This window comes from Nicotiana tomentosiformis, chromosome 6, assembly GCF_000390325.3.
Source record: "Nicotiana tomentosiformis chromosome 6, ASM39032v3, whole genome shotgun sequence".
Taxonomy (NCBI): Eukaryota; Viridiplantae; Streptophyta; class Magnoliopsida; order Solanales; family Solanaceae; genus Nicotiana; species Nicotiana tomentosiformis.
The window spans coordinates 9,092,913-9,111,268 of NC_090817.1; the positions used below are offsets into that span (position 1 = coordinate 9,092,913).

General features: G+C 37.9%; 1 protein-coding gene and 1 long non-coding RNA gene across 2 annotated transcripts; both read left to right on the forward strand.

Annotated features, from left to right (window-relative positions):
- The first annotated feature begins 1,081 nt into the window (after window positions 1-1,081).
- Window positions 1,082-2,125, forward strand: LOC138893501 (uncharacterized). The gene is made up of 2 exons (XR_011409029.1): window positions 1,082-1,206; window positions 1,982-2,125. It is a non-coding gene; the product is annotated as an uncharacterized lncRNA (long non-coding RNA).
- Window positions 2,126-3,153: 1,028 nt separating this feature from the next.
- LOC138893545 (uncharacterized) lies at window positions 3,154-4,473 on the forward strand. The gene is made up of 4 exons (XM_070178166.1): window positions 3,154-3,346; window positions 3,443-3,577; window positions 3,681-3,778; window positions 3,823-4,473. Exons 1-4 carry the CDS (start codon window positions 3,154-3,156, stop codon window positions 4,471-4,473), a joined length of 1,077 nt encoding a protein of 358 aa, XP_070034267.1.
- The last annotated feature ends 13,883 nt before the right edge of the window (window positions 4,474-18,356 follow it).

Genomic DNA, 18,356 nt, shown 5'->3' on the forward strand with positions numbered 1-18,356 from the left:
GCATCTTTATATACAAAAAGCAAAAAGAAAAAATGGGGGGGGGGGGGGGGGGGGAATAAAAATATCACTCACTCTAAGGCCAAAATTATGTAGATATGTAGATTTTTAAACGTCAATGGTGACATGTGTAGAACAAATTTAAGTTGAATTAATGTAATTTCTGTTGGTACTTTATTTAGGTGTTACTATACTTTTCTTCTCTTTGCCTTTTTAAATACTTTTGTGGCGGCAATAGGTAGTTATGTTGGTTAAAGCAAATCATTAAAACTCTCTAGTGTATGCAGAAAACCGTCTATTAAACAGTCATTGGGAAAATTTAGAGAGGAGCTCAGAATTCATATTCTTTTAACTTAGCCGTTTCTTCTATTCTTCTCCAAGAAACTACACATTTCCTTATTTCTGCTCTTCACGAAATTGGTTTCTTTTTCTTCAGTACTAAAGATCATTGCGCAGTCATAAGAAAAGGAAAAAAACTCAGAATTTTTTCACAGCTTCAACGGGGTATAATTGTAATACTTCACATTCAAGTTGGGGTATTTTTGTCATTTAATATTACTTAAACCAAAAAAAAAAAACTAGCCAATTAAATGGGCAAAAGCCCATTGTAAAGTGACGGCAAAACAGAAAAGGGTCAGGGAAAAGGGGAACGAAGCATTCTGCTTCAGGAAACGAAGAAAACAAAAGCAGAGAAGGAAAGAAAGAGAAAGGAAGAAAAGAGAGGAAGAAGAAAGCATCGGACAAAGGCTTTAAGAAGAACCGGGGGTTGAAATTAAAAGTATAAAGTTCTTCTTCGACTTAAGACGTTACCTTTCTTCTTATCAGTTGAATTATTTCACTACATCTAAGCGATTTCATGTAGTACAAAAGAATTCAATATTAATTTTTTTTGGTTAATAAATAAATAAATAATTACTATGGACAGTAAGACTATAAATATTTGGTTTAAGTACTGATAGGTCTAACTTTGGAGGAATAAAGTATACTAAATAGTTTGAAATTTATAGATTTTGGACTAGTTCTATGAGAATATAAATCCACAAATTAAAACTCAAACATGAACTCCGATGACTGGGTATTCTAAATTAGCTATGAATTAGCCTAAACAGGAAAATTAACATGAGATCGATATTATGTAATTATAGATTGATTGGAGGAATTTGTACGAATTGCTCGAGGTGAAACATTTGGTATTTCGGCACGAGTAATGTGAGTAGTAATCTTACCGTAATTTGTGTTTTCATAACTTGCATGATTTACACATGATTTTTAATATGAATATGTTACCGATTATTTTGAGTTGCATGTGGGACAAGTCTTTTACTCGATATGTTACCGAAATAGTTATTTGAGATGATTATCGTTGTTTTAAATATTGCCGTTGTCACTAGATCTGTTTTACCGTTACTTGAATTTACTGTTATCGAAATAAAATTTTATGATTTGATAAGAACCGAAATATCCTATATTGTTTTAAAATATTTTCTACGAGTTTATACGGATTACAGAGACAAGTATAAATGGGAGTAGACATTGAAGGATCCCGTAGCTAACGACGGGTTCGTTAGACCCGGTGCACCTTATAATTATCAATTACCGTTATAACCCTCGCTAGTGGGAAGGTAGAACTAGTATACCATTACTGATTTCTCTCGAGTAGGGATTACCGTTATATTTGACTTCTTGCGAAGAAGTCCACAGTTATACCGATTACATGATCCGTTCATTAAAACCTCCCAAATGTGAATATTGATATTATACAATGGTTACCGAGCTTACTATTGAATTGTTAATTGTATTATACTACAAGAAAAACATGATGAGACTGAAATCTTTTATTGTTTCTGAAAGGGCATTTTTATGAGATTTTCTATTTAATATACTAGCATATTTTCTGATTTGTCCTCAATAAAAAAAAATAATTGTGGTTAAGTGTTATTACTCACTGAGCTAGCGACTCATTCCCCGCTAATTTTTTTTACAGAGACAACAGTTGCCGCGGGCGAGGATTTCGTTAATTAGAGCGCACAGGTTGATAGTTCTTGGTGAGCCTCGCACTTATTCGCGTGGGCGGAGATTTTATTTATTGTTATGGTCTTTTCTTTGAACTCTTAGAGTCGCTCCATAGTCATTCTTTTAGAGTCTTGAGTATTCTTTTGTTATTATAGACTTATGTTGAGTATCGCTCATTCTTATCAAAGTTGGAGATAACGTAGTATTTCTAATTTTTAGTGGGTGGACTATTAATGATAGATATTTGTTTTGGTTAATTGATAAAGTCATTATCATTTGAATTGATATTAGGATGTTTGGTTGTTGATTTGAGATAGGAAAAGTTTTGGGATAGTCCAAAAACAGGGGAAACTCTGTCCGATTATTTATAAAATATCGATGGGGCTTACTTGGGGGCACTTATTCTTAAGTGCCCGTCATGATCCTAAATTGGGTCGTGACAAAGTTGGTATCAGAGCTTAGGCTTTAAGTCCCGAGTCATAGAGCAATGTTTAGTAGAGTCTTGTTCATGTGTATGTAGGCGGCCATACTTATGATCTTGAGGCTACTGAACATCTAGGAATGTTTTCCCTTCTTTCATTCTTTGATCGTGCGTTGAGATAACTTGAGATTGACTTTGGAGTATTTCTTTTGCATATGGCTAGGACACGCACACCTTCATCTGCTGGACGTGGTACTACCCGGGGTAGCGGTCAAGTTGGGGTTCATCAAACTAGAAGACATACTGCTCCTCAACCTGAAGTTAGGAACATGGGTCAACCCCAAGCTGTTATGCGAGATCTAGTGCAAGGGCAGGGAGTTCAGGACGCTCCACCACTAATGCCAATTGTTGTACTTACTGTTGCCTTACCTGCAGACGCAATGGCAAGGTTATGGAATGTCTTAGAGGCATTGGTTCCTACTCAGGGTGGAAGTTCAGCTCCTCAGGCTACTTTATAGACACAAGCACCTGTACAGACTCAGACTTTCGGGAATAAGGAAGTATCCCTACAAGAGTTCCTGAAATTGATATCACCAAAATTCACAGGTTCTGATAATTCGATAGATCCTCAAAGTTTCTTGGATGGAATACTCAAGGCATTACGTGCTCTAGGATGTTCTAGTTAGAGAGATGTGGAGCTCGTAGCATACACACTAGAGGATATGGCTAACACATGGTATGAAACTGTATTGTTAGGAAGGCCAGCAGGAGCAACACCACTGACATGGGACGAATTCACTAAATTGTTCATGAATCATTTTCTTCCGGACAGCCTGATGCAAAAATATGCTAGAGACTTTGAGAGATTGGTTCAGACTCCAGATATGGATGTGTCAACATATAACACCAAGTTTTGTAAGCTGGCTAGATATGTCCCTTACTTAGTGCCTACCGAAGAAGCTCGAGTTTAGAGGTTTGTTGATGGATTGGTTGGTTGTCTATACACTACAGTTGCCCCACATATGAAGACTTTATCCTACTCTGATGCAGTCAACCTTGCTAGAAAGATTGAAATCAAGGGACGTGAGAAGCGTGCAACTAGTGATTTACGTAAGAAGGCCAAGACACTAGGGTCTTTCAGTGGCGGTTTTAGTGAAAATTGAAGAACAGGAAATCAGGGACAACAACAACAGGGTTCTCAGACAGGGACACACTTGTCTTCACAGTCCACATATATGTCGCATTACAGATAGGGTATTAGGGGACCATCATCATCTGGACATCGTAATTCTAGGCAGATATATGCCACTACTCCAGTCTGTCAGACCTGTGGTAGATCATATTTGGGTCAGTGTCATGTTCTGACTGGAGAGTGCTTTTGGTGTGGCCAGTTGGGACATCACTTGAGGGATTGCCCTTACCCTCCGAGGAATTTCAGCCAAGCTTCTATTCAGTCAGCTGCACCTACTCAGACCACTCGTAATACTTCAGGTGCTACAGGTATAGGAAATGGAGGTCGAGGTACTGGAGATCGTGCTACTGTGAATCAAGGACAAGGGAATGCTGGTAGAGGTCAGGCGAGAGTTTTTGCATTTACTAGACATGATGCTCAGGCCTCGAATGTTGTGGTTACAGGTATTCTTTCTGTCTGTTCATTTGATGCATTTGCGTTGATTGATCCGAGATCTACTCACTCCTATGTGTCCTCGTACTTTGCTTTGAGGTTTAATAGACAACCTGAGCTATTGAATGATCCTTTTCTAGTTGCTGCTCCTGTTGGAGAGTCTCTATTAGCTGAATACATGTATCGTGCTTGCCAGATTCAGGTCGAGGGTAGAGATACTCTAGCTGACCTTATTGTACTTGATATGATTGACTTTGACATGCTGATGGGAATGGATTGGTTATTTTCTTGCTATGCTATCGTCGATTGTCAGGCAAAGATAGTCAAGTTTGAGATACCAAACAAACCCAATTTTGTTCTAAAAGGGGGTCAGGTTCCAGAGATTTGCAAAGTTGTATTTTTTATGAAAGCTCAATGACTTCTGAAGAAAGATTGCTTGGGTCTCTTAACTATTGTGAATGACACAAGAAAGGAAACAATTAGTATAGAAAATGTACCAGTAAGTGAGAGAATTTTCTGATGTATTTCCTGAGGATTTACCAGAATTGCCTCCAGTACGAGAAATAGATTTTGGTATTGATTTTTCACCTGACACACAGCCCATATCAATACCGCCATATCGGATGACACCAGCAGAGTTGAAGGAGCTAAAACAACAACTGCATGATTTGTTAGATAAGGGTTTTATCAGACCGAGTATATCTCCATTGGGTGCACCAGTATTGTTCGTAAAGAAGAAAGACGGATCCCTAAGAATGTGCATTGACTACAGGCAGTTGAACTAGATAACAATACGCAATAAATATCCTTTGCCTCATAAAGATGACATGTTTGATCAGTTACAAGGAGCTGCCCACTTTTCAAAGATTGACCTCTATTCTGGTTATCATCAACTTAGAATCAAAGATGATAATATTTTTAAGACTACTTTCAGAACTCGATACGGGCACTATGAGTTTCTTGTGATGCCTTTCAGAATAACTAATGCTCCAGCTGCATTCATGGATTTAATGAATATGGTGTTCAAGCCGTTTCTGGATAGATTTGTAATAGTATTTATTGATGATATCCTGATATATTCTTGTAGCCAAGGAGAACACGATAATCATCTCAGGACTGTGTTGCAGACATTGCGAGAACATCAACTTTATGCTAAGTTCTCGAAGTGTGAATTTTGGCTAGATTCGGTAGCATTTCTGGGGCATGTTGTATCCAAAGATGGAATTATGGTAGATCCTAAGAAGACAGAAGTTGTGTAGAAATGGCCCAGGCCTACTTCTCCTACAAAGATTCGCAGCTTTTTAGGCTTAGTAGGCTATTACAGGCGTTTTGTGCAGGATTTCTCCAGAATAGCAGCGCCACTGACTAAGCTAACACAAAAAAATGCAAAGTTTCAGTGGACGGAGGAATGTGAGCAGAGCTTTCAGAAACTCAAAACGTGTCTGACAACTGCACCGATATTAGCCTTACCATCAGGTTCTGGAGGATTTACAGTATTATGTGATGCCTCGAGGGTGGGATTAGGATGTGTTCTCATGAAAAATGGTCGTGTTATAGTTTATGCTTCGAGACAATTGAAAAAGCACGAGCAAAACTATCCTACACATGATTTGGAGATGGCTGCAGTGGTATTTGCTCTAAAAATTTGGAGGCATTACCTATACGACGAAACTTATGAGATTTATATTGACCATGAAAGTATGAGGTATATCTTTCAGCAGAGAGATCTAAATCTTCGGCAGCGTCGGTGGATGGAACTACTCAAGGACTATGACTGTTCTATTTTGTATCATCCTGGAAAAGCCAATGTGGTGGCTGATGCATTGAGTAGAAAATCTATGGGGATTTTGGCACATATAGCTCCTACAAAGAGACTTTTGGCCAAGGATATTCACAGACTAGAAGGTACAGGTATCGGATTTAGTGTCAGAAATTCAGAGGCATTGTTGGCTTGTGCTCACGCTAAGTCTTCATTAGTTGAGCGCATTAAGGCCACCCAATATGAGGATGAGCAATTTTGCAAATACAGAGATGAGGCCTTAGTTGGTAAAAACAAGGATATGATTGTTGAAAGTAATGGTGTTCTTCGAATGGGTGACAGGCTATGTGTAGCAAACGTAGATGGGTTGAGGCATGCTATTCTTGAAGAACCTCACAACTCTAGATATACTATACATCCCAGATCCATAAAAATGTATCATGACCTAAAGCAATTTTATTTGTGGGAAGGTTTGAAGAAAGATATTGCTAACTTTTTTTCTAGCTGTTTGACTTGCCAGCAGGTCAAGGCTGAGCATCAGCGACCCGTACGTCTACTACAATAAATTGAGATTCCAGAGTGGATGGGGTCATTTTTCATAGATGGCCTCACTTTTCAGCTGCGATTACTCATGACTAGAAAGAGAGTGTCTGGTGCTAATTTCGACGAGGTTGTCGACATTGCTCGTCAAATTGAGATGGTTCGTAGCCAGGAGCGAGTTGAAAGGGAGGCTAAAAGTCCTTGTGGTTCAGTTGATTTCAACGGTGTTCTTTCAGGGGGTCAGTTTTACCGCGGTTGGGGTCATTTTTACAGACATGCTCAGACGGGTCGTCCCGCACATCGTGGTGAATCAGCTAGCCACGGTTCTTACAGTGCTCACTCGGAAATGTCTTTATTCAGTGCACTACCAACACAGAGTTCTCATCATGCCTCGTCCGCTCAAGCTTCTACAGGTAATTCTTCAGGTTATTAGGAGTAGCAGTTCCGTCAGAGGAGGGGTTATTTCGAGTGCGGAGAATTGGGTCATTTCAAGAGAAATTGTCCTAGGCTGTTGAGTGGGGCTCTACAACAGAGTTCTCGACCGACGGCACCAGCACCAACAGTTATACCACCCGCCCAGCCAACTCGGGGTGGGGGTCAGGCAGCTAGTGGTCGCCCAAGAGGGGGAGGCCGATCGAGTGGAGGTCAGGCCCGATTCTATGCTTTTCCTGCCAGGCCAGATGTTATTGCTTCAGATGCAGTATCACATGTATTGTTTCAGTGTGCCACATGGAGGCTTCTATATTATTTGACCCTGGTTCCACTTATTCATATGTATCATCGTATTTTGCTTATTATCTGGATATGCCCTATGAGTCCTTAGTTTCACATGTTTGTGTATCTACATCGGTGGTTGATATTATTATTGTGGACCGCGTGTATCGGTCGTGTATGGTAACTATTGGGGAAGTGGAGACTAAAGTTGATCTCTTATTACTCGGTATGGTTGATTTTGTTGTAATCCTGGGTATGGATTGGTTGTCTCCATGCCATGCTATTTTAGACTGTCACGCAAAAACTGTGACGTTGACAATGCCGGGATTGCCAAAGGTTGAATGGAGAGGTTCTCTAGAGTTTGTTCCTAGCAGGGTAATTTCTTATTTTAAAGCCCAACGTATGATTGGAAAGGGATCTTTGTCATATTTGTCCTTTGTGAGAGATGTGGATACAGATACTCCTATTATTGATTCATTACTGGTCGTGCGAGACTTTCCGAATGTATTTCCTGCAGACTTGCCGGGTATGCCACCCGATAGGGATATTGATTTCGGTATTGACTTGGTGCAGGGCACTCAGCCCATTTCTATTCCTCCGTGTCGTATGGCACCAGCTGAGTTAAAGGAATTGAAAGAGCAACTTCAGGAACTCCTTGAAAAGAGGTTATTAGGCCTAGTGTGTCGCCTTAGGGTGCACCGGTTCTATTTGTAAAAAAGAAAGATGGTACTATGCGGATGTGCATCGATTATAGGCAGTTGAACAAAGTTACAATCAAGAATAAATATCCTTTGCCGCGCATTGATGACTTATTTGACCAACTTCATGGGGCGAGGGTGTTCTCCAAAATTGATTTGAGATCTGGGTATCGCCAGTTGAAAATTCGGGATTTGGATATTCTAAAAACGGCATTCAGAACTCGTTATGGCCACAATGAATTTCTTGTGATGTCTTTTGGGCTAACCAATGCCCCAACAACATTTATGCATTTGATGAATAATGTATTCCAACCATATCTTGATTTATTTGTCATAGTATTTATTGATGATATCCTGGTGTACTCACGTAGCCAGGAGGAGCATGCACAATACTTGGGTATTGTATTACAGAGGATGAGAGATGAGAGACTTTATGCCAAATTCTCTATGTGTGAGTTTTGGCTTAGTTCAGTGGCACTTTTGGGACATATAGTGTCCAGTGAAGGAATTAAGGTGGACCCAAAAGAAAATAGAGGCAGTTCAGAGTTGGACCAGACCATCTTCAGTTACTGAGATTCAGAGTTTTCTCGGCTTGGCCGGTTATTATCATCGCTTCGTGGAGGATTTCTCGTCTATTGCATCGCCTATGACTATATTGTCCTATAAAGGTGCTCCGTTCAGGTGGTCGGATGAATGCGAAGAGAGCTTTTAGAAGCTCAAAACAGCTTTGACTATGACTCCAGTATTGGTGTTGCCTACAGGTTCAGAGTCTTATACTGTGTATTATGATGCGTCGCGTATTGGTCTCGGCGCAGTGATTGCCTATACCTCCACACGGTTAAAGGTACATAAGAAGAATTACCCGATCCACGATCTTGAGTTAGAAGCTATTGATCATGCCTTGAAAATTTGGCGGCATTACTTGTACGGTGTCCAGTGTGAGGTATATACCGATCATCGAAGTCTACAACATTTGTTTAAACAGAAGGATCTTAATTTGCGGCAGCGAAGGTAGTTGGAGTTGCTTAAGGATTATGAGATTAGCATTCTCTATCATCCCGAAAAGGCCAATTAGTGGCCGATGCCTTGAGTCGTAAGGCGGAGAGTTTGGGTAGCTTAGCATACTTACCGGTAGCAGAGAGGCCTTTAGCCTTGGATGTTCAGGGCTTGGCTAACCAGTTTGTTAGATTGGATGTTTCGGAGCCGAATTATGTTTTGGCTTGTGTGGTTTCTCGGTCTTCTTTATATGATCGCATCAGAGAGCGCCAGTATGATGATCCATATCTGCTTGTCCTTAAGGACACAGTTCATCACGGTGATGCCAAGGAAGTCACTATTAGAGATGACAGTGTATTACGGATGCATGGCAGGCTATGTGTGCCTAATGTAGATGGTTTGCGTGAGTTGATTCTCCAAGAAGCTCATAGTTCGCGGTACTCCATTCATCCAGGTGCCGCGAAAATGTATCAGGATGTGAGGCAACACTATTGGTAGAGGCGAATGAAGAAAGATATAGTTGGGTTTGTAGCTCGGTGTTTAAATTGTCAACATGTAAAGTATGAACATCAGAGGCCGGGAGGATTGCTTCAGAGACTTGAAATTTCGGAATGGAAATGGGAGTGTATTACCATGGATTACATAGTTGGGCTCCCACGGACTTTGAGAAAGTTTAATGTTGTTTGGGTTATAGTAGATCGGTTGACCAAATCTGCGCATTTTATCCCAGTTGGTACTAATTATTCTTTGGAACTTTAGAGAAGAATGCTTTAGAGAAGGTCAAAGTAATTCAAGAATGGCTTCGCACGGCGCAGTCTAGACAAAAGAGTTATGCTGACAGGAAAGTTCGTGATGTTGTTCATATGGTTGGAGAGAAGGTTCTACTCAATGTTTCACCCATGAAGGGTGTGTTGAGGTTCGGGAAGAAGGGCAAGTTGAGCCCTCGGTATATTGAGCCTTTTGAGATAGTTAAGAAAATTGGAGAGACGGCTTATGAACTTGCCTTGCCACCTAGTATATCAGGTGTTCATCCAGTGTTCCATGTATCAATGCTCCGAAAGTATGTCGGGGATCCGCCTCATATTCTGGATTTCAGTACAGTACAACTAGACAGTAATTTGACTTATGATGTGAAGCCGGTGGCTATTTTAGACCGGCAGGTTCGAAAGTTAAGGTCAAAGAACATAGCATCAGTGAAGGTACAGTGAAGAGGCCAGCCAGTCGGGGAAGCTACTTGGGAGTTTGAGCAGGAGATGCAAAGCAAATATCCGCACCTATTTGAAACTCCAGTTATGATTTTAAACCCGTTCGAGGACGAACATTTGTTTAAGAGGGGGAGAATGTAACAACCCGGCCGGTCGTTTTGAGTATTATAACCTTGTTCCCTCATTTACTGCTCAATTTATGCTTTATAATTTTTCTATGACTTACCAGATAGTTGGTTCGGGTCCGGAAGGAATTCAGAGTGAAATGAGATACTTAGTCTTATAATTAAAAATTTAAGTTAGAAAAGTTGACATGATGTGGACTTATGTATAAACAACCCCGGATTTGAATTCTGATGATTCCAATAGCTCCGTATGGTGATTTTGGACTTAGGAGCATGTCCAGAAAATTATTTGGAGGTCCGTAGTTGAATTAAGCTTAAAATGGCGAAAGTTGAATTTTCGGGAAGTTTGACTGGGGGGTTGACTTTTTGATATCGGGGTCGAAATACGATTCTGAAAATTTTAATAGGTCTGTTATGTCATTTATGACTTGTGTGCAAAATTTAAGGTCAATCAGATGTGATATGATAGGTTTCAGCATTGTTTGTAGAAATTGAAAGTTTCAAAGTTCATTAGGCTTGAATTGGGGTATGATTCGTGGTTTTATTGTTGTTTGCAGTGATTTGAGGGTTCGACTAAGTTCGTATGATGTTTTAGGACTTTTTGGTATATTTGGTTGAGGTCCCGAGGGGCTCGGGTGAGTTTCGGATGGTTAACAGATCAAAAACATTTGGACTTGAACAATTGCTGGAATTTTCTGATATCTGATTCTGTTTTCCTTCTACGCGATCGCGTGAATGTGTCTGCGATCGCGTAGGCTTAGTTGGGCAGTGGAGTTTTGTTCTATGCGATTGCATGGGGATATCCGCAATCGCGTAGGGTTAACTTAGGGGCTACTGAGTTTTGTTCTACGCGATCGCGTGAAGAGGGATGCGATCACGTAGCTCTGGGATTTTGTGACTCGCGAACGCGTGAAGAAGGTCGCGTTCGCATAGAGTAGGTGGAGCGAAAATAGAAGTCACGCGTTTTGTGCTTCGCGATCGCATGGACGAGTCCGTGATCGCGTAGGTCTGTGATGTTGTGCATCGCGATTGCGTGGGAAAGTCTGCGACCACGTAGGGTTAAATCTGGGCAATGAAAACCTGTTCTTCGCGATTGCGTGGGAGTGTTCGCGATCGCATAAAGCAAATGACTCGGCAGAGAGTTTAAGTTGTGAAAATGGGACTTCGCCCCATTTTCTATTTTTGATGGACTGGAGCTTGGGAAGAGGCGATTTTTGGGTGTTTTTCAAGAAAAATAACGGGGTAAGTGTTCTTAACTTCATATTGGTTAAATAACCCAAATCCATGGTTGTTTTTAACATTTAATTAGTGAATTAAGTTGGAAAATTGTGAAAACCCTCTTGGTTTAATTTGGAGATTTGAGGGTCGAGTTGATGTCGGATTTGAGTAAAATTTATATGGTTGGACTCGTGGTTGAATGAGCGTTCATATTTTATAACTTTTGTCGGGTTCCGAGATGTGGGCCCCACAAGCGAGTTTTGAGCTAAGTTTCGGATTTTTATGGAAAATTAGTATTTTCTTATGAAATTAATTTCAATAAATTTTATTGACTGAATTGAATTATTTATGGCTAGATTCGAGGCGTTTGCAGGCCAATTCACGAGGAAAAGACATTGCAGAGTAAAGAATTTCACGGTTTGAGGTAAGTAATAGTTATAAATCTTGTCCTGAGGGTATGAAACCCCGGGTTTTGTATCATGTGATTATTTTGGAGGTGACGCACATGCTAGGTGATGGGCGTGTGGGCGTGCACCGAGGGGATTGTGACTTGGTCCGTCCCGTGAAACTGTAAAGTTGAATAACTTGTTGTTAGCTATATGCTCTCTATGTGTTGAAGCAATTTGACTGTAAATCATGTTAGAAATCATGCTTAGGCTACGTGATAGTATTGTTGGGATCCACAGAGGTCGCGTACTTATTGAATTATTTGATGTAATTGCTGTCTTGTATTCAGTCATGATTTTACTTGTGTATCATACCTCAGTCTTTCTTGATTTTGTTAATACACTATGTTATCTTTGTTTGGATTGATCTTTGTGATTTCTGAAAGTCGAGAGACTAGAGAGGTTGAGGACTGAGTAAGACCGAGGGCCTGTCGGTGAGGTAAGGATAGTATAGCATGTGAGTTGTCCGTACAGGATATTATAGCACGTGAGTTGTCCGTGCGGATTATGGCGTTTGGGCTGTAGGAGCCCCTCCGGAGTCTGTACACCCCCACTGAGCGCGGGTACCCATTGAGTGTGAGTGCTGAGGGCTGAGAGCCGAGTGGTTGAGTTGTTGTGACGAGTGGAGTGACTGTTGCCCCTGAGAGGATGTACTTGTTTGGCATTTGTTGTTGCACTTAGTTGCTATCCGTCATTGTTGTGAAATTCCCTGAAAGATTTTATATACGGATTACATGAACTTGAATTGTATAAAATTGATTTAACTTAAACTGCTGGATGTGAAAGCATGTCTATTCTTTGCTGGAATTACTGAAAGTGAACTATAACTGTGTAGCTCGTCTTTATCTTCAATTCCTTATTTATTATTATTACTTGTTGAGTTGGTTGTACTCATACTACACCTTGCACTTCGTGTGCAGATCCAGGTATTTCTGTACATAGCGGGTGTTGATTCTCTCGCACAGTTAATTTTCCGGAGATTCAGAGGTAGCTGCCGTGTTTCACAGACCTTGTCTCTCATTTTCCTATCTCCTTGTTTACTGTATTTGGTCTTAGACTATTATAGACCATATTTTCCAGACTTGTATTCATATTAGATGCTCATGTACTCTGTGACACCAGATTTTGGGGAGTGTTTGTATCAATATTTATGGGATTTTATATTGTATTTAAATATTATGTTTTTCAAAATTAAAGAAAATCGGGGGTTATTGATTTTATCGGCTTGCCTAGTATTGAGATAGGCGCCATCATGACATGTCAGATTTTGGGTCATGATTGTAAGAAAGCTACAGTTAAAATAAATTGAGTTCGTGAAAGTCTTATGGAAAAATCATACAGTTGAAGAAGCTACTTGGGAAATTGAAGATGTCATGCGAGTCACATACCCCCATTTATTTTATTCTACAAGTATGCACTTGTTATAAATTAAGGGCCCGAATTTCATAAGATGGGGTGAATGTAATACTTCACATTTAAGTTGATGTATTTTTGTCATTTAATATTACTTAAACACAAACAAAAAAAAACTAGCCAATTAAATGGGCAAAAGCCCATTGTAAAGTAACAGCAAAATAGAAAAGGGTCAGGGGAAAGGGGAACGAAGCATTCTGCTACAGGAAACGAAGAAAACAAAAGCAGAGAAGGAAAGAAAGAGAAAAGAAGAAAAGAGAGGAAGAAGAAAGCTTCGGACAAAGGCTTTAAGAAGAACCGGGGTTGAAATTAAAAGTATAAAGTTCTTCTTCGACTTAAGACGTTACCTTTCTTCTTATCAGTTGAATTATTTCACTACATCTAAGCGATTTCATGTAGTACAAAAGAATTCAATATTAATTTTTTTTGGTTAATAAATAAATAAATAACTACTATGGACGGTAAGACTATAAATGTTTGGTTTAAGTACTGATAGGTCTAACTTTGGAGGAATAAAGTATACTAAATAGTTTGAAATTTATAGATTTTGGACTAGTTCTATGAGAATATAAATCCACAAATTAAAACTCAAACATGAACTCCGATGACTGGGTATTCTAAATTAGCTATGAATTAGCCTAAACAGGAAAATTAACATGAGATCGATATTATGTAATTATAGATTGATTGGAGGAATTTGTATGAATTGCTCGAGGTGAAACATTTGGTATTTCGGCACGAGTAATGTGAGTAGTAATCTTACCGTAATTTGTGTTTTCATAACTTGCATGATTTACACATAATTTTTAATATGAATATGTTACCGATTATTTTGAGTTGCATGTGGGACAAGTCTTTTACTCGATATGTTACCGAAATAGTTATTTGAGATGATTACCTTGTTTTAAATATTGCCGTTGTCACTAGATCTATTTTACCGTTACTTGAATTTACTGTTATCGAAATGAAATTTTATGATTTGATAAGAACCGAAATGTCCTATATTGTTTTAAAATATTTTCTACAAGTATATACAGATTACAGAGACAAGTATAAATGGGAGTAGACATTGAAAGATCCCGTAGCTAACGATGGGTTCGTTATACCTGGTGGACCTTGTAATTACCAATTACCGTTATAGCCCTCGCTAGTGGGAAGTTAGAACTAGCATACCGTTACCGATTTTTCTCGAGTAGGGACTACCGTTATATTTGACTTCTTGCGAAGAAGTCCACAGTTATACCGATTATATGATCCGTTCATTGAAATCTCCCAAATGTGAATATGGATATTATACAATGGTTACCGAGCTTATTATTGAATTGTTAATTGTATTATACTACAAGAAAAACATTATGAGACTGAAATTTTTTATTGTTTCTGAAAGGACATTTTTATGAGATTTTCTGTTTAATATACTAGCATGTTTTCTGACTTGTTCCCAATAAAAAATGGTTGTGGTTAAGTGTTATTACTCACTGAACTAGCGACTCAATCCCCGCTAATTGTTTTACAGAGACAGCAGTTGACGCGGGCGGGAATTTCATTAATTAGAGCGCACATGTTGATAATTCTTGGTGAGCCTCACACTTGTTCGCTTGGACGGAGATTTTATTTATTGTTATGGTATTTTCTTTGAACTCTTAGAGTCGCTGCATAGTCATTCTTTTAGAGTCTTGAGTATTCTTTTGTTATTATAGACTTATGTTGAGTATCGCTCATTCTTATCAAAGTTAGAGATAAAGTAGTATTTCTAGTTGTTAGTGGGTGGACTATTAGTGGTAGATATTTATTTTGGTTAATTGATAAAGCCATTATCGTTTGAATTGATATTAGGATGTTTGGTTGTTGATTTGAGACAATTTTTTTTTTGGAATAATCTAAAAACAGGGGAAACGCTGTCCGATTTTCTGTAAAATATCGATGAGGCTTACTTGAGGCACTTGCTCCTAAGTGCCCGTCATGATCCTAAATTGGACCGTGACAATACTCGTGACGAAAAAGTCAGAGAAAAGAAAGAAAAGATGGTGAAAATGACAAAAGAAGATATTGCTGCTGCTTTAACTATTGCAGGGTTTAAGCGCACTGAAAAAAGAAGAGAAGAAGAGAAGAAAAGGCTAAGAAAATGGTATCAGTATCAAAAAGAAGAAATCTTGGTACTGAATTTGAAGAAAAATCACAAACCCGAGAAACCCAAGTTGGAGAAAGTTCAAAGCCAAGGTCTAAAAAGTATTTACCAAAACCAGAATTTGGGTACAGTATTGATGGAACAAAGTTACCAAGATTTCCACCTATTCAGAATTTAGAGCAAATTATTGGAAAATGCAGTTACCCTTTTGAGAAAAAATTGACAAAAACTGATTTAGACAAAGATCAAGATAAGTTTTCATTGAACAGAGATGATGTGAAAAGGACAATTTTGCCTTTGTTAAATGAGCATGAAATTGGTAATCTTGGTACTGGAATTTCAGTGAACAGTTTTGATCAGTTGTGAATTTGATATGAAATGATTTTTGAGACTCATCGTAATAGTATATACAAGCTTTACAATGGGTGGAAAAAGCTGTTGAAAGATCATAAATTGAAGGAAAATGAAGATTGTTATGTTGCTGTTTGGATGTTTCGACATAAAAAAAATGGTGGGCTGTGTTTTGCTCTGATTTTGAAGAGGTATGCAATTTGCAAATAATACGGAAGAATAAGTATAAAAAATAGTATTCTTTAATATTTTTGAAGTTAAAATATAGTCTATAGTCTTAAATAATGCGTTTCTGCAGTTTTTTTTGGATTAATTTGATTTGTCATTAGTTTCATTAGCGTTTTATTTCTGGGAGTGGAAGTCTTGGTAATTAATGTTTTGCGAAGTAAAAGTTTAATTCAATTAGTATTGTATGATCTGAGATTACAGATAATGTGCAAAGCAGAACGATAGTAGTTCTACATATTTGTGAAAAGGGCTTGATTATTCGCATTATTTCGTACTGCTTTAATTGTGATTTTTAATCTTTTTACAAGTTCTTTTACAGATTGATTGTTTTCTACTTTCTGAATTGTACTTTTATTAGTATAAGAATTGATGTTCGAATATGCGTTAATATTAGATTTGTGTACTTTTGCACTATGGATAGGCAAATTGCTGTTCTTTCTTCCCATTTATCCATAAAAATAAGGTACACAACTTAAAGGTATATTTTCATGGTATACAAACCATGTCATCGTATCATATTCATATTATATATTATATATTATATTATCATATTATATTATAATTGTGAAGGCCTAAAGTGAAAATTAAAAGACCTAAATAACCCTATAAAACTAAGACTATAATACCCTTAAGAAAATTAATAAATTTCTTAAATCAATGCAAGAACCTAGCTTACATTAGACAGCTTCCTCGTTGCTATTAGTTATCGTAAAATTATGAAGAGTTGCATTAGATACTAAATGTAGACTAATTCAATTAATAAACGTGTGAAAGGAAAGCTCAAGGAACGTCAACTAGGAATAACTAAATATGCCTTCAACCTCAAGGAAGAAAAACGTAAAAGCATTTCATAATAAATAATAAGTAATACTCCACAATAACCATTATAATAGTATTGTAAATAATGTGAGTTTAGAATAAATAAATAGCACGTCGTCACAATTTTATCATTTATGTTGGTTAAAAATATGTCAATTTAATGTTATCGAGCTACAAACATCAATAATTTTAACTCTATGTCCTTGTCATGACAGAGCAACCTTAATGAATAAAAGGAACATACGCCAGAAATATCGGCTATAAGGAGCTATTAGGTGAAACACGCTTTATTACATTTTGTACCTCATAAAATAAAAAAATAAGTAATTTTTTTAATCTAATTATATTTTGCTTGTTCATTTTTTTAGATTCAAACGATATCCATTCACATTGACCCTCAACGGATAAGTCAAGATACGAGAGTTCATATTAATCTTCACATGTAATTTATTTTTCAAGTATAATTATTTAGTCAATACAAAATTGTTGACTACATGATTCGGCATACACATGCAAGTCACGTGCCGATAAATTAGTATTATTATACTAAAAGAAGACTTTAAATCAAAAGTTAATTTACGAATTTATCCATTAAAAACTAAGTGACAATTTTGCCCTTGAGCCAAAAAAGCCTTCTACTAAATTAAATGAGAAAAATCACGGAGTAAATGGGGGAGGATTGTTTCATCTGCCACTAATTGTCGTAGGTTAGCAAATTTTCTTAATTATTATTTAGAATATCACCTTTTCATTTTCCAACATTTACTGGTTTGGTCCTCTGAGCAATCTGCGGATGAGATTTAACTCAATTATTCTTCACAAACCAGTAAACTAAATTAGTACATTTAACCAAACTTACGTTAGCCTATCTCTTCATTGCTACTAAATATATCTGAAGAAAGAAAGAGTTGCATTCCAGTGAATTAAATGAGTACATTAACGACACTTACGTTAGCCAATCTCTTTGTTGCCACAAAGAATATGAAGAATTTTGAAGAGTTACATTGGATAATTAATTAGACTAATTCAGTTAATTAGACGAGTGAAATGGTAGCTCAAGAAACGTAGACCAAGGAAGAACTATAAGAAGGCAAGTAAGGTTTCCATTTCCCTCAAGTCTTCCCCTCCATCTTTATCGACTCTAACGAATGGGATGTTTTTTAGCAGATTTTCTTTAATCTTCCATTTTATTTTATTTTTTCTTTCCTTTCCTTTCTTTTTCCTTGAAGGGAAGATTGCAAAGAAGAAGAAAAGATTGAGAGATGGGCGAAGTACATGATAAAGTAGCTAGCTGTTGGATGTTGTGTCACGCCCCCGAAACCGAGGAGCGCGACCGACGCTCAATCGAATGAATCCAGTCGAGCAAGCCTACGTTACATCAACCTCTCATCATAACTCGTGCATGATTTATCAAAAATATAATTAGATCTTTTTTTTCATATCGAATACATTTGGCTCAATGGCCCATAAATATTTTCTTCTCTTTTTTTTGTTTCTCTCGTGATGGGTACATAACTTCATAAATATTTGTGAACATAAATACGTGACGAAACTCAAAACTTAAATACATGACCTACAGTGTATATGTAGCTTCTATGATAATAGATACCTAAGTACATAAAACCAACTAGACTCGAATGCCCACTGGAATTGTAGCGGGC